The sequence below is a fragment of the Peromyscus californicus genome, unplaced genomic scaffold (assembly GCF_007827085.1).
Source record: "Peromyscus californicus insignis strain IS unplaced genomic scaffold, ASM782708v3 Scaffold_23__1_contigs__length_62951481, whole genome shotgun sequence".
NCBI classification, from domain to species: Eukaryota; Metazoa; Chordata; class Mammalia; order Rodentia; family Cricetidae; genus Peromyscus; species Peromyscus californicus.
In genome coordinates, this window is record NW_026294534.1 from 37,080,273 (window position 1) to 37,106,308 (window position 26,036).

The 26,036-nt window shown below is 40.2% G+C and overlaps 1 protein-coding gene across 5 annotated transcripts in view; it reads left to right on the top strand.

Annotated features, from left to right (window-relative positions):
* Cfap97 (cilia and flagella associated protein 97) overlaps positions 1–23,359 on the top strand; it is a 52,114-nt gene extending 28,755 nt beyond the window's left edge. For 4 of the 5 annotated variants that reach the window (XM_052752221.1, XM_052752223.1, XM_052752224.1 and 1 more), the window contains 2 exons: positions 19,896–20,046; positions 20,792–23,359. In XM_052752221.1, coding sequence (XP_052608181.1) covers positions 19,896–20,046; positions 20,792–20,919 — 279 coding nt within the window. In that variant the 3' untranslated portion in view covers positions 20,920–23,359. Of the gene's footprint in view, positions 1–8,403; positions 8,673–19,895; positions 20,047–20,791 lie in introns of all 5 variants that reach the window. The other variant, XM_052752220.1, reaches the window with a different exon arrangement.
* The last annotated feature ends 2,677 nt before the right edge of the window (positions 23,360–26,036 follow it).

Genomic DNA, 26,036 nt, shown 5'->3' on the forward strand with positions numbered 1-26,036 from the left:
TGAACTAAACAGTAACTACAGGATGTGGTAGTTGATAGAAATTGCTAGAGTCCAGTCTAGATGAAGAACTAAGAGATATATCAATGGTCACTGAGAACTAATAGATATATCTATGCAGCCTGGTACTAGAAACATAATTTTAACAGACCTTGAAAGATTAGTACAATTTCAGCCTCTTAGCTCTATGAGGAGGTTAACTTGGGGAATTCCCATTCCCCACAATGTCCAAAGACCAACTGGAATTAGATATTTAACCTTGAACTAGAAATCCTTGACTAGGCATTGAGGGACTTAGAAAATGGAGCAGTAAACACATTTTGATACAAGGTTCTATCATGAGTCTGGTATGTTTGGTAAGCATTTAAGGAGTTGAATGGATTAAAGATACATTTCATACTTCATATATATATAAATTTGGATCACTTTCGAAGGACTCTGAAAGGGCAAAGTAAAGACATTTTAGAAATTTACAGTCTTAAATTTTATCTCCACTTTTGAGAAGAAAAATGTAAGAGGAAAAAGTGAGAGTAAGGGAGCACTGATAAATGAAGAAACTGGTTATAGTGTTCTCACTAAGGTACCTATGTGGATATTATGGAGGGGATTAAGGGAAAATGCTTTACAGACCCCAGTAGTGAGAGAGGAGGCCTGTGCTGAGGTGATCAGCCTGCAGCATGCCCTGCCTGGCACTACATACAGTCTGATCTCATCTTTACGGGCAGGTTGGCATTGTTGATACCAAACACATCAAACATTTGAGAAAAGCTGACGGCAGCAGAGAGGCCCTATCACTATGATAAATCTAACACTGAGAACTGATTTTCTTTAAGGAGGCCAATGATTTTAGAGAGCTCTGAGGACAAAGGTATTGTAACTAATAAAAGTAACCTTGACTTGCTTTTTGCATTCTCTGCTGCATAGAATCAGTGGAGTCTTTGAGGGGTTCTTCAACAATGACAGTACACAGTGCAGAAGCAGCAAAAAGAAACCAGCTGTCTTCTGCTAAGCTAGGCTTTTAAAAATGGACAAAGCTGTTCAGCTCGTCCACACACATTTTTTATTAAAAAGGAATTAAATTCTATTTACGTATTTAGTATGTGTGCACATGTAGCATGAATCTTAAAAGTTCTTATTAATAAAATCAAACCTGAGCCAGGTATTGGGTTGAATACTGGAAGATCAGAGAGACAGAACAAGCCACAGCTAACCTCACCTGGCCAACTTCTCAGCTGATCTTGTTTCCTCAGACTGGAAGCTTCTGTGTCCTCATCCCAATGGCTCTCAGCTGAACTGTACTCGAAAGCCTGAATGCTTAACCAGGCAAAATGCTTAACCAGGCAAAATGCTTCTAGTTTCTGGTCCTCACGCCTTATAAACCTTTCTGCTTTCTTCCACCACTGCCTGGGATTAAAGGCTGCTTTCTGGGATTAAAGGCGTGAGTCACCATGCCTGGCTGTTTCCAATGCGGCCTTGAACTCACAGAGATCCAGAGGGATTTCTGTCTCTGGAATGCTAGGATTAAAGGTGTGAGTGCCACCATTTTCTAGCCTCTGTATCTAGTGGCTGTCTGTTCTCTGACCCCAGATAAATTTATTAGGATACACAATATTTTGGGGAACACAATACCACCACATGCACATGCACGTGTGTATCCGGGAGCACAAATGTGCCAGAGCATGTGAGTGGAGGTCAGAGGAAAATCTGTGACAGTCAGTTCACTCCTTCTACCACGTGGGTCCTGTGGACCAAACTTGACTTGTCAGACTCAACAGCACGGGCCTTTGCCCTCTGTGCCATCTCACGACCCTGCTGCTAATAGAGATGTTAGGTTGACGTGTAATCAGTGTATTGTTACTGACAGAGGGTGGGTAAATGGCTTAGGTTTTTTTTTTCTTTTGTACTATTGGGTTTTTACATATTAAATATTGGGAGATGTAACCCATGGAGACATTTGGGTGTCTCAACGTTTAGGCCCCAAAATCAAAAAGTTTAAGAACTCCTAGGAAAATGGAATTACAATTTATTACTGTAGTAGTCATTGTATTCTGAAGTTTGGAGAAAATTTTTGAGAAGATAATTTTTTAACTTTTTAAAGAAAGGAGAAAAAGAGGGTGGGGTGCACTTCATAAAAGCTGTAGGAAGAGAGACCAAACAATGTAAGTAAATTATTTTAGCTTAGAAGACGTTGTGGTTGTGTTCAAAAGTTAAATCAAGACTATTACTCAGTCTTAAAAAGGAAGAATGATCTGGTCTATGCTACAGTGTGGGTGAGGCTGGAGAACATTATGCTAAGTGAAAGAAATCTGGAAAAGACACTGGAGACTGAAGAGACAGCTCGGTAAAGCCCTTCTGAGGAAGGGCCTGAGTTCCAGCTCTCCCAGCCATCTAGAAAGGCAGCCATGGTGCTGTGTGCTGGTGTAATTCCAGCTTTGGGGGAGAGAGAGAACCAGGAGGTTCCTGGGGCTCACAGGCCAGCCAGCTGAGCCTGAATCATTGAGCTCCAGGTCTCAGCGAGAGATCCTGTCTCAAAAAAACCAATGTGCACAGCCCCTAATCATTTATTGAGACTCCAGAATGACCTTTAGCCTACACACACACACACATCTGCAGGTGCATGAGCACATACATAGAGACAACTCTTGTGTGATTCCATTTATGTAAGGGTCCTAATCAAAATCATGGAGACACAATTGTCATTTCCAGGGTTTAAGAAAAGGAGGACAGATTGGTGAGGTTTTTTTGTTTGTTTAGTTGGCTTTTTTATGATTATAAGTTTTGGGTTCCAACATACAGCGTTATAGAGAATGAATTGTAGTATCATTGAACAGTAAGTACATCTAAAAATAGGATGGTGAATTTTGGATTTTGTCTATTTTACTACAGTAAAAAAGGGAAAACACTAGTTCTTTGATAGTTTCTGTTATGCTAACTGTAGGTACCCTTTAAATACCAGTTATACTGGGAGAGAATAAATCAACAAAATCCGAAAAGGTATTTAGTAGTATTAGGAAGAACAAAAATAGAAATTTAAAAAAGATGTGATGTCTGGTGTGTCTCCTTTAAAAGGAGGAAATAGAAGCATCAGCCCTATTAGTATAAAAATAGATTTCAAGTTGTGAAAAGTGCTACAGGGGACAAAGCGAGGTGTTTTATATTGTACATTTATATTATACATATATTGTACATTTATATTATACATAAGCCAAGTACACTAAAAAGGTATGGTACTGGTATAGTAATAGATATAATATTAGCAAATTATATGTATATAATAAAAGCAAAACAGAACTGGATAATAAATTGATAAAGATCAAGCTACCAAGGAAGATTAAAAATCAGACCAAATTACCAGAAAGTATTTTTAAGTGTTAACTGTGCATGTGGGCTGCACTTGATCCACAGGTACTGTCTCTGATATACATATGTTTAAAAAAAGGGTAAAATGAGCAGTAAGCATTGCTACAGAACAGATTACCCAGCACTTGTAGACTCGAGAGACTCAACGGTCGAGTGACTCAGTGCCTTGGGACAGAGTTGCCCGAGTGCTTATTGACCCACATGTCAGGTACCTGGACTTGGACCCAGCAGAAGTTTAGAAGTGCTAGCCAGAGAGCCCATTCTAGTCTCTCTGTGGCTTGGTCTCCTCACAAAGGTCCAGCTTCTTCAAGGATAATTAGACTTCTTACATGGTACTCAGGGCTCCCAGAAGCGTGTTCCAGAAAATAATACAGAAATCTCAGAGCCCTGCGACTTAGCTTTCAGAGTCACGTAAGCATCCTTTGTGCTTGGTTGATTTCTTTTGGATACAGTCTTGGTATGAGATTTGACTGGCCTAAAACTTGCTATAGGTCCAGGCTAGCTTTGAACTTGTAGTGATTCTCCTGTCTCTGCTGCCCAGTTGCTAGGATTATAGGCATGCACCACTATTTCTTGTGTTGGTGGAAATGGTTATAAACTTCCCAAATTTAAAGTGGTGGGATATAGACCATGTCTTTTTGTTTTTTGTTTCTTAAGACAGGGTCTCATATAACCCAGGCTTTTAGCTGAGGATGGCCTTGACTGACTGTCTTCTTACCTCTGCCTCCTGAGTGCTAGGAGTACAGGCATATACTATCATGCCAAGTAGTATGTGGTGCTAACCATGAAACTAGGGTTTCAGGCATACTAGACAAGTACCCTTACCTTCTGAGATGTATCATCAACCTAGAGCCTACCGTTAATGGGGTAAATGTCAATTAATTTATAGAAATAGCTTTAAAATCTCTTCGCTACTGTTTGTTTCTCCTGTATACAGAATGCATTTCCATTTTCCAATGGTCCAGGTTCAGGCGGGGTTCCTCAGGTGTGTGTGGTTCAGTGAGAAAGCTCTTGAGTACTTTGAACTCTTCCATTGGGGACATAAGGGAGGAGTAGTTGTTTATTCTAAACCTGTAAACCCTGGGTCTTACATTCCTCTATATTTTCTTGGAAAGCTGATCAATTCTTGGTTTTCGATCATATTTCTCTATCCTGTCTTACTATGGATAATATAAATCATTGTGTTTTCAGTGTCCTGCTTGAAATTCTTAGCTGAAATCCACCAGCAGGAATTTTTGCCATTTTCCTTGTCCCCATAACAGTGGTGCTAAACAGTCAGCTAGTTCATTCTGTCAGACTTCATCATCAACCTTTTGTTTTTTAGATTTTTTTTTTTTTCTGGAGCTGAGGACCGAACCCAGGGCCTTGCGCTTGCTAGGCAAGTGCTCTACCACTGAGCTAAATCCCCAACCCCTAGATTTGTTTTATGTGTATGAGTTTTGCTTGCATGTGTGTTTGTGCAACATGTGCATGCAAATCTCAGAGGAGGCCAGAAGAGGGTGGTGGAGCCCCTGAAACTGGAGTTAGAGGTCATTGTGAGCCTACAGAGCTGGTAACCAACTCTAATCCTCTGCAGAAGCAGCAAATGCTCTGAACCACTGAGCCACCTCTCCAGCTCGCCCAATTTTTTTCCAGGCTCTTCCAGCTCTAACTGCCATCAGGTTCCAGACCTAGAGCTGTGAATTTTAGGTTTGTCATGGTAGTGTTCCATTTCCTTGTACTAAATTTTGTAGTAGTTACTATTGCTCTGATAAGTTATATAAAGCAGCGACCTCAGATGATTTCAATGATAGGATGTAAGTTCCTGTATGTGGCTTCCTTTGACTGGTCTGTGGTCTCAAATGCATATGGCATTCTCAAGTTACTATCAGGCATGTATGCCTCCAGGCTCCAGGCACAAGTATTCCTGCAAACAAAAGGCATGTGCATGTGTGCACGCGCGTGTGTGCCCGCTCATGCACACACTCGCATGTATGTCCGAGCCCCTAGCCTTGAAAGTCACATGTTGGGCCCAGGTCTCATATCAGGGAGCTCACTGCCTACCTGTAACTACACCTCCAGGGACTGTTACACCTCTACTGGACTTTATGGGCATCTGCATGCATGTGGCAGATACACAGACACATACGCATAAATAAAAATAAAATGATCTTGGGGGCTAGAGAGAGGACTCAATGCCTAAGGGTACTGGCTGCTCTTTATGAGTACCTGGGTTTGATTCCTAGCACCTGTATAGCAGCTCACAGCCATCTGTGAGTCCAGTTCCAGGGAATCTGACACCCTCTTCAAGCCTCCCAGGATACCAGGCATGAATGTAGTACACAGGCATACATGCAGGCATAACACCCATACACATAAAATAAAATCTAAAAAATAAAAGTAAAATGAATCTTTAAAAATTTGTATCTAAAATAAATTAAAGCTTGTCACATACCATTTTGACAGTACTCTGTTGGTCAGAGCTGTACGAAGCCTACAGAAATTCGAAGGAGGGGAACACCAAAGAATGTCACAGAATTTCTCATCTAACAAGGTTTTAATTATGAAGGCAAATAAGAAATCTGTAAATTTAGATATTATTGTTGGCTTTTAAAAAGAAATCTTTTTTTTAAATCAGCTATATAAAGTAACTATAGCGTGTTTTTCTATGGAGATTATGGCTGTCTACAGAACAGATTTTTATTTTGTTATTTGGAGATGGGTTCATGTATTCCAGACTAGCGGGGAACTCACTATGTACCTGAGAATGGCTTTGAACTACTGATTCTTCTGCCTCCACCTCCAGTGCTAGAATCAGATTACACTACACCTGTGTACCCCATTCCCACGCGGTTTTGTGAGAAGCCAGGAATCGAACCCCAAGCTTTGCTAGCAAGCGCTCCCCTCCAGCCCCCTGGAAGGGTTTTTAAAGAACTAACACTGTGGGAGTGGAGACAATGTTGCCTTTATGACATCTCCCCTGGTGGCGCGTCACATACACATCTTAAAGTGTTCTGTTTCCAGTAGCGGCCAGAGTCAAACTGGTACTCGGAAGGGGGGTAAAGGATGCCAGAAGTGGCTCTTTCTGGTTACGGGTTGAAATAGATGTCAAGAGTTCGTGTGGCATTGCTTCAGGAAGGAAACTTCCAGAGAAAACAGTATTTGTAAATAAATGTTTAGGTAGTTACAGCAATATAAATGTATCTATAGTCCTTTAAGTTTGTTAAAACTTATTTTTAGATTTTATTTGAAAGAATTGGAGTATATATTTGATGCCAGTTAGCATAGAGTCACTTTTTAAAATGGCATAGTAATACCTACTATCAATAGTAAATAGGTATCTGTTTTGTTTGCTGTGTTCAGTGGAAGAGAGCTTAAATGCTGCCCTTTGGAGGCTGTTGCTTGATTGTTTAATGAGCTAAAGTGTCGTTAGGAAATGTAATTTAATTTCCTTTAGAATGAGCTTCTAAAGAATTTCATATATAGCTAAATCTAGAAACCTCTTTGGAGCCTGTCCTGGATCTCACGCTGTAGCCCAGGCTGGCCTCGAACTCACAGAGATTCTCCTGGCTCTGCCTTCCGAGTGCTGGGATTAAAAGTGCACCACCACCGCCTGGCTTGTATGTGTATCCTTCAAAACATCTACTCATTCAAGTTTTGTCATTTACTTGGTGTGGTTTTCAACTACCATTGATTAATTCTCGACCATTAATTCCTTGATTTTTCTTGAGGAAGCTACTATGTATCTGTTTTGTTTGTTTGTTCCTACAATCTTCAGTAGTCTTTGGAGTCTGTGGTATAAACATAAGTAAAATTACTGCTTTGCTGCTCACTTGCCCAAATGATTGGGTTAAACTCATTGTAAATGGGGGTTAAAAATACCTCTTCCCTTTACAGCACTGTGTCTAACAGAACAAGATGTTAGACTAGAAATGTAAAAAGGAATAGCATATAGTCCAATAGTACTACTTAAAAAAATATTGTTTTAAGGGCTGTGGAGATGGCAAGTAGACATTGTCAGGCAATTGCTGCACAAGGCTGAAAACCTGAGTTCAGTCCCTGGAATATACGGAAAGGTGGAAGGAGAGAGCCAGGTCCACAGGGTTGGCTCTGTCCTCCATATGCACACTGGCATGCACCCTGACAAATATGGCCATGCACACACGGAATAGTAGGGGTTTTTAATCTTAAAAATATTATAAAACCAAAACTACATTGTTAACCTGATCAAATATATTACTACTTTAGAATATGCTCAAGTAGAAACATTCACCAAGTGGTTTTAGAAGCTTTTCACAAGTAGGTAGTAATAGTTATGCTTACTGAAAAGGTTTGTAACAATTTTTAAGCATGCTGCTAAAAGTTCTTTTCAGGCAGAGGACATAGCTCAGTAGTACCATGCTTACCTATAATGGACAAGACCCTGGGTTCAGTTCCCACCACCACCTCAACAAAAATCATTTTGTAATCATAGTGTGCAATTTTTTTCTTGGCCTGAAATATCTTTAATATAATGTGTTCGTTTTGGCTTATGCTTAGTGTTCGGCATTCATAGCAGAAATACTTTAACAGTATTAAAACCCATGGCTTTCGTGGTGTAATACTTCCAGATTAAGTTGTTAATTCTAGACTGGTCTGGATTTATTTTTGCCATTTCTTCCCTTAGTCATTGCCAAGAACGTCTGTTGTTACTGTTGAATCATGCCCTCCCATTAACAAAAAGTGTACCTAAATTATTTTATCAGTGCACTCAACCCAGAGGTTCCTAGAGTCCCTAGCTATTCAAACTGCTCTAGGACAACAGTAGACGTGGCAGGAGTATGTTTTGTGAATTACCTGCCTAAGAACTAGTGTCACTCCCATACATACATGAATCCCCGTTTGCATGAGCTTCTATGCCCAAAGGACCCAGGAACATAAGACTCTAAGCTGCATCCAGTCTTTTTCCTACACAAAGAAGTCATTAGCTCATTTCATACCTTCTGTCAATTTAGTTGCTATTTTTAAGAAATGTGTACCATCATAGCTATTTTGTTTAGCCACTTTCTTTTCTGTTTACTTCTGTAGCTTTTCTGCAATTAGATAAAAAGGGACCACAGAAACATCACTTTGATCAGCCTGCAGTAATGCCCAGGAAAAACTACTCCTTCACAAGAGAGGAGGTGAGGCAGATCGATCGGGAAAATCAGAGGCTTTTGAAAGAACTGTCGAGACAGGCTGAAAAACCAGGAAGTAAAAGTACAATTCCCGGAAGATCTCTTGGCCATCCCCCTAAGTTATATCATAGTGCCCTCAACAGACAGAGGGAACAGCAAAGGATTGAAAGAGAAAATTTGGTAAGTAACACACCTTTTAGTCATTAAAAAAATTGCTTTTGTACTGACTTGTAAATACAACTTATTGGAAATCCCAGTATAGCCAACTTTTCAAGTTTACTTACAAAAATGTACATAGATGTATGTGGTATAAACTGTGGTAAGTTGTGAGTCTAGAAGTTAACCATGTCTGTTTCTTAGCTGGCAGAGTGTATATTAAGGGCTCATTGAAAGGAAATACTGAGGGAGGCAGAGGCAGGCAAAATTTTGTGAGCTCGAGGCCAGCCTGGTCTACAGTGAGTTCTGGGACAGCCAAGGCTGTTACACAGAGAAACCCTGTCTCAAAAAAACAAAAGAAAAAAGAAAAAGAAAATACTGAAAGTTTCATAGTACTGATTAGGTTAGCTAAATCACTATACAGTTTCAGGAAATGTTTCCTAGGAGCCAGATGCAATGTATTCAGTCACTAGCTAACTCGGCTTTACCTCATCATATCCTGGAAATTATGTATGATTTATTTTTAAAAGATAAGTAATCTAGACTAGGTCAAATTTGGTACTCAACTTGAAATGAGTGCAACATTCACAATTATGAATTATATTGTTACTTTGATATTTTAAAGAATACATATATACATAAAACTTGAAAATTTCTCATTTAAACTATTATAGCATATCATTTTCTTCAGTAAAGTTCAGCTCATAGTAATTGCTATATATTGACCTTACTGAACACTAGGCTTTGGTCTAAATCTCCTCCACATATTAGCTTATTGAATCTTGACAAATCTTTGAGGTAGTCATTTTTAAAAAGTATCACAGACATGAAAAACCTAAAACCTAACCGGATTAAATAACTACCCAAAGGGAATACCTGAGCCCAAACCTTAAACCTAGGTAGTCTCTTAAATAGAAATCATAAACTAAAATTAGACCTGTAAGTCTGTAAGTTCAAACTAAAATGAATGTAAAAAGCTGTTAAAATTAAGGCAGTTCCAAAATTGACCCTCATTATGCTTCATTACCAGTGTGCTTCTGTTTAAACCTCTATGAACCTGGCCTGGTAACAGATTCTATGTGCTTATTACTAGCACTATCCCACACTTTGGATAGTCTTACACACTTCCAAAGAGTTATCCCACACATAGCAAAGGGTAGGTACCAATAAAGTAATTGAAATGAGTTTGTGTGTGAGGAGCTAGCTGCACAGTGCCTTTCTGCACGTCATGTTAACGGTGTTTGATTCAGATTTTGTGAAAATGGTGAATTACTAATGTTGTAGACATTAGTGTTTATTTTCTGTTTTCGAGTGTCCATTTGTCTCTGAAGCCTCTTTTAATTGACAGTTAAAGGCCTCTTTTGACAGATGTTAGGTCATTTACTCCTCATGGTATGAGACGGTATGGCGTGAGAGAGAGTGAGATACTGAGTAGGGCACAGGGAACTCCCTCAGGTCAAGCAGTTAGCAGGTAGCAGAGCCCAGATTCAGGGTTAGCTTATCCATCTTGGGTTGTTTTAAAAACAGCTTTAATTTAAATATAATTTGTATACAATATCTACTTTAAGGGTACAATTCACTGAGTTTTACTATCTTGTTTTTACTATAAGATTTCTCCATTCCTATTTCCCTCTAGGCCTTGAACCATTTTCTGTCTTTATGAATTTGGCAATTTTAGGTATTGCATATGAGTGGATACATGCAATATTTTTGTAACTAGCTTATTTTATTAAATATGGTTTCAAAATTTATCCATATTGGAGCATGTATCAAAACTTAAAAAAATAAGATTGATTTATTTTATGTGTCTCAGGAGGTTTTGCCTGCATGTATGTATGTGCATCTCATGCATGCCTGGTGGCCATGGAAATTAGAAGAGAGCATTGGATCCCTGAAATAGGTGATCCAAATAGGTTAGATGATTGTGAGCCGGTATGAGGGTGTCAAGGAGCAAACCCAGGTCCTCTGCAAGAGCAGCTTTTAAAACTGAATAATAGTCCATTGTAGGTATATAGCATTCTGATTATTCCCTTTGCTGATGGATACTCTAAGTATAGTTTCTGTATTGGCTGTTGTGGGTAATTCCATAGCGAGCACTGACATGAAACTGTCTATTCAAGTCTCTGCTCATTTCTTTAAGTGTTTATGGAATTGCTGGACCATGTACTAGTAATTCTGTGTTTGGTTTCTTGTTTTGTTTTCATTTTGAGATAGGGTCTCACTGTATAACCCAAGCTGACTTTAAACTCCCCATCCTCTGGATGCCTCCTTCCCAGTCCAGACAATGCAGGTGTGTACTTTTGCTGTGTGTGCAGGCAATGCAGGTGTGTACTTCTGCTGTGTGCAGGCAATACAGGTGTGTACTTCTGCTGTGTGTGCAGGCAATGCAGGTGTGTACTTCTGCTGTGTGTGCAGGCAATGCAGGTGTGTACTTCTGCTGTGTGTGCAGGCAATGCAGGTGTGTACTTCTGTGTGTGCAGGCAATGCAGGTGTGTACTTCTGTGTGTGCAGGCAATTCAGGTGTGTACTTCTGTGTGTGCAGGCAATGCAGGTGTATACTTCTGCTGTGTGTGCAGGCAATGCAGGTGTGTACTTCTGTGTGTGCAGGCAATGCAGGTGTGTACTTCTGTGTGTGCAGACAATTCAGGTGTGTACTTCTGCTGTGTGTGCAGGCAATGCAGGTGTGTACTTCTGCTGTGTGTGCAGGCAATGCAGGTGTGTACTTCTGCTGTGTGTGCAGGCAATGCAGGTGTGTACTTCTGTGTGTGTGCAGGCAATGCAGGTGTGTACTTCTGCTGTGTGTGCAGGCAATGCAGGTGTGTACTTCTGTGTGTGCAGGCAATGCAGGTGTGTACTTCTGTGTGTACAGGCAATGCAGGTATGTACTTCTGCTGTGTGTGCAGGCAATGCAGGTGTGTACTTCTGCTGTGTGTGCAGGCAATACAGGTGTGTACTTCTGTGTGTACAGGCAATGCAGGTGTGTACTTCTGCTGTGTGTGCAGGCAATGCAGGTGTGTACTTCTGCTGTGTGTGCAGGCAATGCAGGTGTGTACTTCTGCTGTGTGTGCAGGCAGTGCAGGTGTGTACTTCTGCTGTGTGTGCAGGCAATACAGGTGTGTACTTCTGCTGTGTGTGCAGGCAATGCAGGTGTGTACTTTTGCTGTGTGTGTAGGCAATGCAGGTGTGTACTTCTGCTCTGTTTAGCTTTTTAAAGGTCCTGGACTTACAAGCTGGAACAGTCTCAGTCCATTAGTGTCTGAATATGCATCATATTCATATGAATATACGCTAGATGAAGACTGTCAGCAGCTTCCATTTACAGCTTTCATTATTCTTCCAGGAACGAAACTTTAATAGCAATGGGAACTGCCAATATTTTATCCTTAAAATAAACATTATAATTTACATATATATGTAAACAAATATTTTTCTCCAGTTGATAATAACTTGCTACACATCAAAACAATTATAAATTCTTTTTAAAAAAATGTTTTGTTTAACTGACTATATATGATATTGCCATTTCTTCTTTTATTTAATTTGTTTGTTCATTTATTGGTTCTGGAGGTCAAATGCAGGGCTTGCAAATGCTGCCACTGAACTGTCAGAGCTCCATCCCCAGCCCACAAAATCCTGCCATCTCAGCACGTAATCAGCATTAATGATGAGATATTTTTACTTTTTTTTGGTTTTTTGAGACAGGGTTTCTCTGTGTAGCTCTGCACCTTTCCTGTATCTCACTCTGTAGACCAGGCTGGCCTCGAACTCATGAAGATGCGCCTGCCTCTGCCTCCCAAGTGCTGGGATTAAAAGCGTGCACTACCATCGCCCGGCACATATATATATATATATATATATATATATATATACACACACACACACACACACACACACACACACACACACACATATACATATTCTTTGAAGCTTGTGTATTTTATACATAAAGTACCCATATCTTAGGATTAGCTACATTCAAGGATATATAGCCACATATGGCTAATAGCTTTGAACAATGCTGCTCTGAAATGAAAGATTAATTGATACAGACTGAAAACAAGTAACTTAAAACTAAACAGAAAAACTTACATAATTTATTATGTTACTGTGAAGAAAGCTAATCTTCCCAATTGAACTCTTCATTCTTAAAACTATTTTCATACCGTCTTATAACTTTTTTACACTTGTTTTGCATTTATTCCTAATAATGAAACATTTTTCTTAATAAAATACTTTGTGTTTGTTGATTTACATTTTAATCAGAGAATGTTTTATATTGACTACTTTTTGTTTTGCAGTACTGAGGATTGAACTTGTACAGCTAGGAAAGTGCATTGCTCCTGACTGAGCTCTGTCCCAGTTCAGTACTCTTTTTTTGTTTGTTAGTTTGGTTGGTTGGTTTTAGTTTTTGGGTTTTGTTTGTTTGTTTGTTTTTTGTTGTTGTTGTTTTGTTTTTTCGAGACAGGATTTCTCCCTGTAGTTTTGGTGCCTGTCCTGGATCTCGCTTTGTAGACTGGGTGGCCTCGAACTCCCAGAGATCTGCCTGGCTCTGCCTCCTGAGTGTTGGGATTAAAGGCATGTGCCACCGGCCTGGCTCAGTACTCTTAAAGTAGTACCTTGCTGTCAGAAATGCAGCCTTTCCCTTCATTTGAGCCTTCCTGTAACCCACAGTAGTGAGATTTTGCACTTTTCTTCAAACTTTTATTTTTGTGCTATTACATATAGTTTTCATGTTTCCTAACTGGTTACTTCTGTTATTTGTTTTCATATGTTTATTTTATAACCAAACCCTTATTTTTCTGTTTACACACACACACACACACACACACACACCCGTGGATGTGAGGGCAGGGGATAACGAGTCAATTCTTTCCTTCTACCATGTAGGTTCCAGGGATCAAGCTCAGGTCATCAGTCTTTGTGGCAAATGCCATCTCGCCTGTTCCCCAGTTCTTCTCTAATAGAGCCATGTTGGCTCTCATTTTTCTTCAGTCTGAGCTAATACACATTTTAGTCTGTTTGCTAGATGGCTGTAATGGAAGCGCGCATACACATTCACACACACACACACACACACACACACACACACACACACACACACACGACACGTGCATCAATAGTTATTTCTTTGGCTGGTATAAGTACAAACAAAGTCCATTGATTTATAGACTGTTATTTCTATCTCCTGGTTTGTCCTGTCACTGATAATAGAGAAAAATCAGGTGGTTAATGGGCATGATTACTAAAACATTTATGTCCCAATATTTATATTAACTTGTTGACACTTCAGAAGCTGTATGGTCTTAAATCAAGACTGTAAAGAACTGTGCAGAGAAGGTGTGAAGACTGTAACAGGAGCCCTTGAATGAAAAGCAAATGGTTAATAATGGCCTACTAAATTTCAAGATCCCTAGTATCTCTTTCACTGGGCAGATATTAGCATTCCTTTCATTAACTATTATATCCAGATAAATATCAAGTGAGTATAGACGATACTAAAGTGTTGTTACATGTCCTGTCCCCAGCAACAGTAAGGAAAGGAGGAGGGATAGAAAGAGGAGAGAGGATGCACATGTGACTGGTAAGGTACAGTTTTGTTCAGCAGAGGGGGTGCTTGCTTCATGGGACTCTAACACCAAGACTATTTCCAGAACAGTGACCAAGTTTACACGTCATGAATTTTGAAATGTCCTTGTTAAATGATGGATGGATGGGTGGATATCATTTGAACGTGATCTGGATCCTTTTTCCTCAGAGAAACAAAAATAGTCTTAGCAGAAGAGTTAGCTGAGTAAGGATACCTACATACTGTTTAGCTGTAATGTCTAGTGAGATTAGTTCATTTTCTAATTGTATGTCAGGTCGCTTTTTTCCCTTCAGGTAAAAAAGGCAGAAGCGTACTTGAAACGGTTAGGGATGAAATAAGGTTCCCCCAAATATTCATGAAAAGAGTCTACAACTTAAGTGAAATTAATTTACTGGTTTGTTTTTTTTCATTTTGCTTTTTAAGGGGTGTGTGTGTGTGTGTGTATGTGTGTGTGTGTGTGTGTAGGGGTTTTATCTGAAAAGTACAGATAAGTAGATAATAAAGTAGACATAGTTTTTCTACTTCCAAGTTCCCCTATCAATATATTATTTTTAAAGCTACAGTAATGTATCATAAACTTCGAAGTTTCAGATCTTAAAAAACATCCAGTGAAAACTATGAATCTGCTGGTTGACCGGAACCTTGCACTAAACTCTGGAACAGCTTATAATTCACTTACTGCTATTCTCCTCTTCCTGTGCTTACCCTTCCATAGCAGACAGAAAGCTGACTGTAACTCACAGGACTCCGGCTGGGGAAAATGGGAGAGGCCTTGTCTCCGTTTCCGTGGCTTTTGGACACTTGTTCCTTTTTATTGACCTCTCAGAGTCCTTGCTTCACCACTTTCAAAACAATCAACCATTCTCCTCTCCATCTGCAGGGATGGTTAACATGCATTCAGTGTTTGTATCAAAAGATGGACGGGATTAATTTTTCCAAGAATGCTTCTGGGAAAGTGTTTAAAGGAAGTACATAGACAGACATAAAGCAGAATATCACCTGTCATCACTACTGCATATTCGGTATCTAGAACTTTCTTAGCTTGCATACCTGAAACCTGGTAGACAGTGGAGTAGACTATAATTTTCACACACAACATACACAAGTGGTAACTGAGATGATATGTTGACTAGCATAACTGTGTTCATTTTATAATGTGTATGTATAAGAAAGCAACGTTCTTTGCCTTAAATAGACATAATTTAAAAAAATACAACTTTACTCCAAAAAAGTTTTGGAGAAATTATTTTAAAATTCATTCTTGGAGTCTGATTGAATGGCATTTCTATGGTTTTACAACCATCATTTGGAATTTAAAGAACCATTCCTGTCATTATGATCTATTAAACAGTAGTAATGTCTTTCATTTTCTATAAGCAGTAGAAAAAGGTAAAATACTGCTGATTGTCATATAATTCATAACCTAGCCTGAAGATGACATGTTGTATGTCAGACAATTGGAAAACAATACAAAGCAGTGTTAATGCTAACAAAATCCTTACTGCATAAGATTTCAATCAGTGTATGAGTACTGTTATGGGTACTATGTGCTATCTCATTTTTTTTCTGATCCTAACATGCCTACCGAATAATCTGGCTAAGAAACAGTCAGTGCCGACACTACAGTGTAAGCCCCCAGTCTCATATCAGCAAGTACTTGTTAGCATGTAATTATATGGAGAGCACCCAATGATTAAACTAGGGTAAGCAGAGCTTCTATCTCTTTAAAGATAGTTCTCTGTATTCTGGGCCTCCAAACTCTTCCAGTTCTTTTAAAAATACTCAGCTTTTATAACTGAGAGTCGTCCCGCTGTGATGGAGAACGCTGAAACGTGTCCCTCCTACTGAGGTTTATTTTGGTACCCAGCAGCCATCTCCCCTGCTTCCCCTCCTCCACCCTTTCACGGCTTGTGTCACTCTGGTACACTTGGTACCGTGTTCTCACTATCGTTTTTAAAGTGCCCTGTGGTTTGGAAAGTTGCTTTGAATGTTCTTATTTCCCTAAGTTTCTGCATAAGTGACCTATCCATCAGAGTACAGAATGAGTTGTGGTTTTGTAGGGTTTTTTTAACCTTACTGAAAAATTATTTTAAATTTTAATATTCATCATTATTTTTTATAATGTTTTACCTCTGATAAATAAGCACTGAAGTTTTCTTAAGATTTAAAGAAGAAAGGTGTGCACCCAAATAGATAAATAGATTCATGAAATGGGGAATTTTATAAACATTTCTATTTTTTGGTACATGGTCTAATGCATCTCCAGCTGTCCTGGCTTCAGGTTCTTTTGCATGCTAACCTTAGAGGTCAGAAACACTTGGCATTGGTCCAGAGGACCCAGGCTCAGCCCCTGACCAATGTTGTCCTCATACTAGGAAAAAAGAAAGAAAAATACACACACACACACATATACACACATGTAATTTTAGCAGATTAACTGAAAATGTCAAGATTTCTGTCGTATACAGTTTAATAAGTAGTTATTAGGATAATCAGGAAAATCAACAAATGTATCTTTGCCCCGTTAAATGCACTGAAAATCTAATACCTGGGAATTTGTTGTGCAAGATTGTCATTTTAGGAAAGTCGGCAGCTCTATTGTACAGCTCCTCTGTCTACAAACAAAGATGGTGTGTTATTTTAGGAAAAGTTTAGAAACCATGTTCAGAGGGAACAGTCAGAGCCTAACTGAGCTCAACAAGAACTAGTTCTAGCTGGTAAGACTTCACTAGGGAGTGGCTGCTTTTCCAGCTCTTGAAGGGAAATGACAGACCTGTCTCACTGGCTGGCAGCTGTGGTGCTCTAGTTCTGTCCACCTCCTGTGGTTTCCCTCAGCTCTCCGTCACCACGCTTGGGTTCCCACACTACTAAGGTTCCTCTTCTCTCAACACTGCTTCCCCTGAGTAGTTTGCTCAGTTCCTTACCTTTTCTGCCTTCTTCAGAATGGCTCAGAGATGCTGAGAATGCTGCGATAGAAACCACAATCAGAGGCGAGAGGGGAGACTGATGGGCGCAGAACACTAAGCTGAGAAAGGGTTTGGAAATGGGTGTTACTGATGGCTCACAACAGGGAAGCTCTAAGATGCTACAGAATGAGTTCTGTGCTTAAATTGGTAAATGTATGTTCTGCACAAGAAGAGAAAATGATTATGTGAAGGGAACTTGTCCTTTGCACTCGGGAGGCTGGTTGTGAGTCTTAGTGCGTATGGGCATACTCTTCAGATAAAAATCAGCTTGCACCAGAGAAGGTCGTGGCTTTTTTTGTTTGTTTGTTTGTTTTAACCGGAGCTGAGGACCGAACCCAGGGCCTTCCGCTTGCTAGGCAAGCGCTCTACCACTGAGCTAAATCCCCAACCCCGAAGGTTGTAAAACAGAACCATGGGTCAATCCCCAAGGCATTTGGTCTTCTTCCATGTTCCTTTCTCAAAGATCTCTGAACATGCAAAGCTTTTGTTTTGAGTTAAGAAAGAATGAGTGGGGCTGGAAGATGGCTTGTTAAGAGCACTTCCTGCCCTGCAGAGGACCCAGGTTCCGTTCCCAGCACCCACATGGGGGCTCACCACTGCCTGCCACTTCAGTTCCAGGGGATCTAACGCCATCTTCTGGCCTCTTTGGGCACCAGTAAATACACGGCATACACATATACTCCAGGCACACACATCTACATATAAAATAAATACTTTAAAAATACAATTAGGAATTTTCATATTAGCCTTAATCATATTAAAGAAAATGCTGTCTTATAGGCAACTGTGCTGCTTTTTCCTGTTGATTTGTGTATCCTCAAAAAGGCTTTGTATTCTTTAGTAACTAACTGTTGTTTGGTTTCTTAACAGCTAAAACACTTCTTTTTTTTTTTTTTTTTTTTTTTGGTTTTTCGAGACAGGGTTTCTCTGTGTAGCTTTTGCGCCTTTCCTGGAACTCACTTGGTAGCCCAGGCTGGCCTCGAACTCACAGAGATCCGCCTGGCTCTGCCTCCCGAGTGCTGGGATTAAAGGCGTGCGCCACCACCGCCCGGCTAAAACACTTCTTTTCCATGGTAGACTTTACTCAGAATCTTAAGTACGTAAAAGAAAAGGTACAGAAAACAATTGGGTGGTAGAAATTGAGTGTGTGGGACTTGAGATCAGTGCTCACACAGCCTTTCCTCGGTGTTCTGTGTGAAGCACGGCTGCAGTCAACACTTCTGCTCTCCACAGTATATAGGTAGAACTTGTCATAACTTTGATAATTGGTGACCTCAAAGGCTCTACTTGAGACTGTTAGCATTATATCTCCTATTTATGACAATACGAGGGAATCAATTTATTGTCTGTCAGCTTGCAGTCCCTTTCTAAAGACTGTAAGCTGGCATGTCTGTCGTGGGTGTACGCGAGCTACCTTTGGCTGCTGTGACAGTATCTGAGATTAACAGTTAGGAGAGGAAAGGGTTACTTTGGCTCAAGGATTCAGTTCATGGTTAATCGTGCCATTGCTTTTCGCTTGTGGCAAGGTGGAGACATGATGGTAGAAGGGCATGGTGGAGGGAAGGTGCTTATCTCGTGACAGGAAGTGGAGAGAGACAGAAGAGGAGGCTGGGGACAAGGTAGCTCTTTCTTAGAGCATGCACCTAGCAGCCCGCTTGCTCATGTAGGCCCAGTCTTCAGTTTCCACTGCTCTCTAGTAGTCCTCTCAATGTTAGCTCATCAGTGGATGAGGTCAGATGAGGTTGATGAGATATGGGAGCCCAGCCGCTGTTCAAGAGCACCACCAGCTGGGGACCAAGCCTCTTAGGGAAACAGCTGGCATTCAAGCTATAGATGCTGTTTAATCATAGTGATGTGGTTAGTGTATGTGTTAGGGAAAACCTCTTGAGGTTTTCTGAAAGTGTATTTCTGATTTTTAATTTATTTCTTGAGATTATAATCACATCATTTCCCCTTCCCTTTCTGACCTTCAAACCCATCCATATAAAGCAAGCGAGCCCTCCTCACTCTTTTTCAAATTATGACCCCTTGTTTCATCACACACACACACACACACACACACACACACACACACACACACACACACACACACACACACACGCATGTTTATATCTGTTATTGGGCTAAGCATTTGGTATTAGTTAACCAGTTGCTGTGCTCTTCCCTGAGTATGACCTGTTCTCCCACTCTTAGCGTTGTTTAGTTGCCTGCAGTTTTTGTGTAGGGGTGAGGCCTCAAGGGCTTTCCCCTGAGATGTATTGATTGTTGTTCTTGTTCAGCTCATGTTAGTGAGACTTGATGGGTGTAGCTCTGACGTTGCTGGGAGGCTCCCTGATCTTCTGACTCTTACAGTCTTTCCAGCCCCTCGTTGGCAGTGTTCCCTGAGCTTTGTTCTGTAACTGTGCATTAGGACTGGGCTCCACAACTCTGCATTATGATTGTTGTGGTTTTCTGTAATGTCTTTTCTGTTATAAAGACAAGTTTCCGCGATGAGGGGAGATTACACTTACTGCGGGTATAAGGACAAATGTCTAGGGTGGGTGTACGTTCTTCTTCAACACAGGTAAGGACATTTCTGGCATGCATGTGGTGACTTCACACTGTTTTTCCTTAGTGAATTTCAAATTGTACAGTATCTGACTTTTTAGAAATTACTGGTATTTATGTCATGTTAACTTTCATATTTTTATGAAGGCTTTATTGAAACGGCTTGAAGCTGTGAAGCCAACAGTTGGCATGAAACGCTCCGAGCAGCTGATGGACTACCATCGAAATATGGGTTATCTCAACCCTTCACCGTCCATTAGACGAGTGAGATCTACCCTTGGCCATTATAGCCCACTGAGTAAGAATATAAAAAGCTATTTCCTATTTGTTTGTTGAGTCGTTTATCTCTTTTTAAAATAAAAAGCATAATTTATGTTCTTACGATAGAGATTTAAAATGCTAACTTTGGGATGCATTTTATTTTTCACTAGCATGTTATATTTCACTTAACTTCAGGCTTCATATGCAGATTATAATGGTAGCATAAAAGATAAAACCAAAAGATAAAATGAGTGAAAATAGCAGTATTTTCTTAGACACTGGAAGAGAGTCTTTTAATTCAGTGTGTGTTTTTAAAGAATAAATTAACAGATAGGCCGTTTGAACTGCCTGAGACATTCTCTAGCCAGTCAGAGACAATTGCTAATACCTTGTAACCATTTTGTGTGTCTTTTTTTTCCCTCACTGGATAACTAAGACTTACAGAATTGCTACAGAATTGCTGTGTAATTCTTTCTCATGTTTGACATGGGATCAGTTCCAGACTTAACCAACTGTGTACCCTAGCGGTGTGGAATTTAGTGCCTGCCGGGGGACAACATATAGAAAGTCGGACACATTCCTTTACAGAAGTTGTAGCTTTTAAGCTCCACAAGGAATGCTAAAGTACAGATCTATTGAGAATCATTTTATTAGAGTAGTAGACATATCTGGGATGAAGAAGGAAACCAGCCTGGACTTAAAATTAGGACAGGAAGTTTTTCAAATGATGGCTTGTGTACTTGGCTCAGATTCTTGAGATTGTTTTATCTTTGTATCTTCAGGAGGAGCTTCCAGGACATCCAGTGCGACCAGTGCTCTCAGCTGTAAGACTGATCGATCAGTGTTGGACACATCCAGTGGCTTTTTGCTAAGACCAAAACCCCCAAATGTTCGTACTGCTTGGTTGTAAAAGCTTTTTTATGGTATACATTGTTCTTCCTATTTTTAACAATGTATTTTTATGTATTACTGTAACTCTTTGTAAACATCTGTAATACTTTTTTTCAACAATTTATACAGCAATGAGTATAATTTATTGTTATTCAATGCAAAATTGTTATCCAAACACACTTTGATGTAAAATCAGTGTTTCATACGGTGGCATATTTATAGGAGCGATATGTGTATTTAATAGAGAAAGGTGTTATGCATGAACGTTTTCTCTATAGAACTTCACTGTGATGCTGACAAAACAGTGGTGGTGATAATCCATGTTGACCCAAGACACTCCTCTGTGTTCTTACTCTATTGGCTTCAGTTATCGTAAGCGGGAACAGAAGCGCCTCATGCTTTGGTTGCTTTAGAATGTCTGTACCATGAGCCATCACTTGATCATGTGAGTGTTACACTCCTTATGAGATGTGTTTTCATGGACAAGGTGATTTCAATTTGATGAGGAGAGTGAGCAGATTGTACTGGCACATGATTTACCAAAGGTGCTTCCCTGTAAGAGTTTGATTATCCACTCCAAACCATTTCACACTGAATATTAGGGGTTCACTTTAGAAGCTCCTGTTTTGTGTTTTTATGCAGTCAGGTAAAATACTCAAGGATTCTGAGCAAAGAGATGGCTTTAGCAGCCTACTGTCTTGTGACTGGTTTGTATCTAGATCATTTGCATCAGAAACAAAAGCAAATATTTGTTGGATCATTGAGCAATATTCGCAGCTTGAAGAGCCAAGCAGCAGGCCCTAGGGTATGTTAGGGCAGTGTTTGAAAGGATACTGTTCGTGTATGTGCTGTCCCTGTGTGTTTATTATATTAATAGAAGGCCTAGAGTATGTGCTGTCCCTGTGTGTTTATTATATTAATAGAAGGCCTAGACAGACTAAGGAAGAAATGCTTCAGAGAAACCAGTTATAAACAGGAAAGAAACTAATCACACATTGGTTAAAGCTACTGCCTTCAATATTAGTGAGTTGTCTTGATTGGGTTTGGTTGGGCGGAGTCCTTGAAGGCCCATTTTGAGCAGTCTCACATGGAAAGAATTGGAATTGTCCTGAGGAATTACTAGTGGCACAGGATCCATAGGTGCAGTGTAGTTAGTTGACTGTGAAAGCCAGAGTAGTTTTCTGTCAGCCTATAGGCTGTTACTATATGGCACCAAGTGTGATAGTTCATATTCATAACTTTTTCATCACTCGTCTCATTAGTGTGCCTTTAGGACATATAAATAAGTTTCATATTCAGTGACATATTTTTCTTAAAATAGGGATTTTCTCCACCACAGTGAGCTCTGTCTGATGGTGTAGCATGTGTACCACACCTGCTTCATCTTCCTTAGCAGGAAGGCCGACTGCACTTTACCAAATGCCGGGTCATACTGTTGGTATTGGTTGAATAGACTGTGTTTTACATCAAGCAGCAAAGGTCGGGAATGATGAGGCTAAAAAGACTGCTGAGCACATGCACCACGTACGCATTCCCATACACGCACATACATACACATCCACACGGTGGATGTGCACACACCACACACATCTACAAACACACAGTGGATAGGAACACAACGTGACAGGGGTTCTCTGCTGCTTTCTGGAGGCTGTAAACGTTCTCTGAAGAGCTCGCTCTTTGTTCTGGTGAACAAGATTTTGTACCTGCTTTATCTAATCTTCAGCTGTACAAACAATGGGTTATTTTTGTCCTAGTTTTTAGCACTGCACTTCTAAAGTTTGTGTAACAACAAAATGCAGCATTTTGGCATTTGCCCAATAGTGAGTCAATCACTTTTTAAAACAGATTTTTGAGGGAAAAAAAAAAAAACATATAAAACTTTATGTTCACAGTGGCATTAGCCTATGAGTACATTTTCTTTGGTCTCTCTAAGTTTCATAGATAAAGCTATACTTTGATTTTAAATGCTAATTTATGCCTTAATTTTTACTATTTGAAAGAAATTTAAGTATTACTGATAACAGGGATTCAACTCCAAGTAAAGGGCATCCATCTTTTAAAACAATTTGTAATGTTGTTGTTATAGGTGCATATACAGGATGACTCTAAGTAGATGAGTAGGAATTACAGACTTCGAATTCACTGATGTAAGCCAAGGGACTTTAAGGTTAGGAGTCAGGAGGCATTTGCAGCGGAGGTGTCATGAATACATGCATCCCTTCAACTTTACCAACATCGTAAACACGTGAGGGTTAGCACTGCCCTACAGTTGGCTGGCTTGTCCTTACTGCACATACTCTGAAGATTCCCATCTGGAGCTAGAGAGCATGCTGGTCTGTGGCTGGTGGCCAGATTGTACCGAGAACTGTTTTCATCTCTGTCAAATGTTATTATCTCCTTTTCTAGTAAGATTTTGTAAAAGATTTCAAACTATTAAAATTATTTCTTCAGGAGTAGCTGCACCTCTTTCTCCCCCAGTTTTTTCAGTCTCCATTAAAACCTGCTCTTAACAGCTGTTCCAGTTAGCACTTGGTGGTTTGCTTGTAAAATACCGTCATGCAGCTGTCTTCAACCCTAGTCTCAGAAATGGGATTGCGCAGCTTTGAAAGGCAATTGTCATAGGTCTGCTTCTCGCCTCCAGATCGATGCAGCAACTCCAGCGTATTAAGGTTAACGTACAGCTAAAGATGGAACTTTACCTTAGTTAGCAATCAAAAACTGTATCACTTTAAATGCCAAAGTCTTAATGTAAATAACTGTGTACCGTCAGAGAGAACGTGCTCCTGCTAATGTCTGAGTTGCTTATTTTCATGAATAAAGATTAGCAAGAAACTTAAAAATGTTGTAGTGTGTCGTACTTTAGGCATGAAGAACTAGCTTGGCCTAATGAAGAAAGAAAGAAAAGATGTAAAGAGAACCAAGTTTTGCTGGGCGGTGGTGGCACACGCCTTTAATCCCAGCACTCGGGAGGCAGAGCCAGGCGGATCTCTGTGAGTTCGAGGCCAGCCTGGTCTACAAAGCAAGTTCCAGGAAAGGCGCAAAGCTACACAGAGAAACCCTGTCTCAAAAAAAAAGAGAGAGAAACAAGTTTTGATTCTATATTTTGTTCATATTTTTAGAATTAGAATAAAACTTTTTGTGTACCCTACAAGACTATTAGTTAGAATTAAGTTGGCAGTTAGTTGTATTTTTGAAAATGTGGTATTTCTTTGGGAAAGTTTCTTTAAAATGACACTCCTGGTCAGCATTTCTTTGACCCATATGATTTGATTCATTTTTGTAGAATTATTAGGATGCTTCAATATCATGGTCATTCTTTTAGAGCTTGAATGAATGTTGCTATTGTTGGGTTGCTTTTTTTTTTTTTTTTTTTTAAAGATTTAGCTATTTATTATAAGCGCCAGATCTCATTACAGATGGTTGAGAGCCACCATGTGGTTGCTGGGAGTTGAACTCAGGACCTCTGGAAGAACAGTCAGTGGTCTTAACCACTGAGCCATCTCTCCAGCCCCTGCTTTATTTTTTTACGTAGCTTTTAAAACAGGTTTAATGATGCCATTGGGCTCAGGATGGTTGAGCGCCTTTCCAGCCCATAAGCCCAGCAGGCAGGAAGCTCAGAAGTTCAAAGTCATCCTCAGCTACAGTGAGTTCCAGGCCAGCCTGTGCTGTGTGATGATGGATCATGTCTACAGGAAGAAATCACTCCGTGGTACCCACAGGTGCATAAACTCTTCCTCTGCAGGGATGAAGGATGCACAAATGGGCTTGTATTCTATCAGTTGGTTTTGATTTTTAAATACAGAAATGATTTTTAGGTTGTCCCCTAGAGGGAGAAGGTGAGTCCCTACCGCTGCAAACACCATGTGCTTCACATCCCCTGTTGAGCTTCAGCCACTGACTGAACACCATGCACACCAGGCCCAGAGGCTGCTGAGCTGGAACCGACCTGAACACCTCCGCCCTGAGGACTAGCTTTCATGGCACCAGACGGTCCCATTCAAGTTTGCAAAGGAAAGAACTGTGAAGCCTATAAACCACAGTGATGAGCAGGATGGCACAGTGACCTGAAGGGTGCTGTCATGTCATGTGATGTATACCTTGGCCATAACCATCAACTCAACAAGAGGGGATCGATGCCTGGTATCGGAAACCTAGCTGACTACTCAGGGCTCAAGAAGTCATGGTTACTGGAGAAGAACCTACAAACCACCACTTTACAAAACTAGCATAATTCCTCATTACAGCCTAAACATTTGTCTGGAAAAAACAAAAGAAAAAAGAAACCAATGGCTGTATGAAATAGAAATTCTTCAGAAAGCACAGTGATTCCCACAAAGGTCTTTTTTTTTTTTTTTTTTTTTTTTAAACTATTACTTTTGCATGGTCTTTTGCCCTCTGGCATGTATATGAAGGTCAGAGGACTACTTTGTGGAGTCAGTTCTCTCTTCCTGACACAGGTTCTGGGGACTGAACGTTGTCAACGCGTACATGGCGAGTGTTTTCACCCACGGAGTCATCTTGCCGACTCCTAAAGCTCTCTCTTCAGAACTATTTCCAGGACACAGGTTATCTCACAGCTGAGTCAGAAGCTGCCTGTTAGGCCGTGCATGCCTCCTGCTTCTGCCATTACTTGGTAACTAACGTCTGCTCGTGATGAGAGCCCCAGAAGCACCTCCCGTAAAGCAGTCTGATAAGGCAGACTTCATACTTGTTTATATTCCGGGCAGAGCTCAGTGTGAGTATTCAGATGATAAAATTAGAAGAATGATGGGCAAAGGTCAGGAGCCCTAGTCCACACTTGCTCTCCTCTCTGCTTTTACCAGTTCCTCTTCAGATATGCCTTGGTTCTTCCTTGCTTGAGGTGGAGAAATGTTGCCCGTACCTGACCTGGCTGCCCTTCTGTATTTTCCTACTCTGTTGAGTTGGATTCCATCCCTACACACTGGTCCTTCTGTCTAATCTTTACTGACATATATACCCAACCATAAGTCACTTGTTTTTTTATTCTCACTATCCCTCTAGGGGCTAACTGTGTTCTGTAAGTAGTCACACCAGATTCTAGCTGTCTTTCTCTTGTAATACTCTTAGAACTTGATTGGGTTGAGAAGTACCCAGACTAGAAAAGTGCATTTT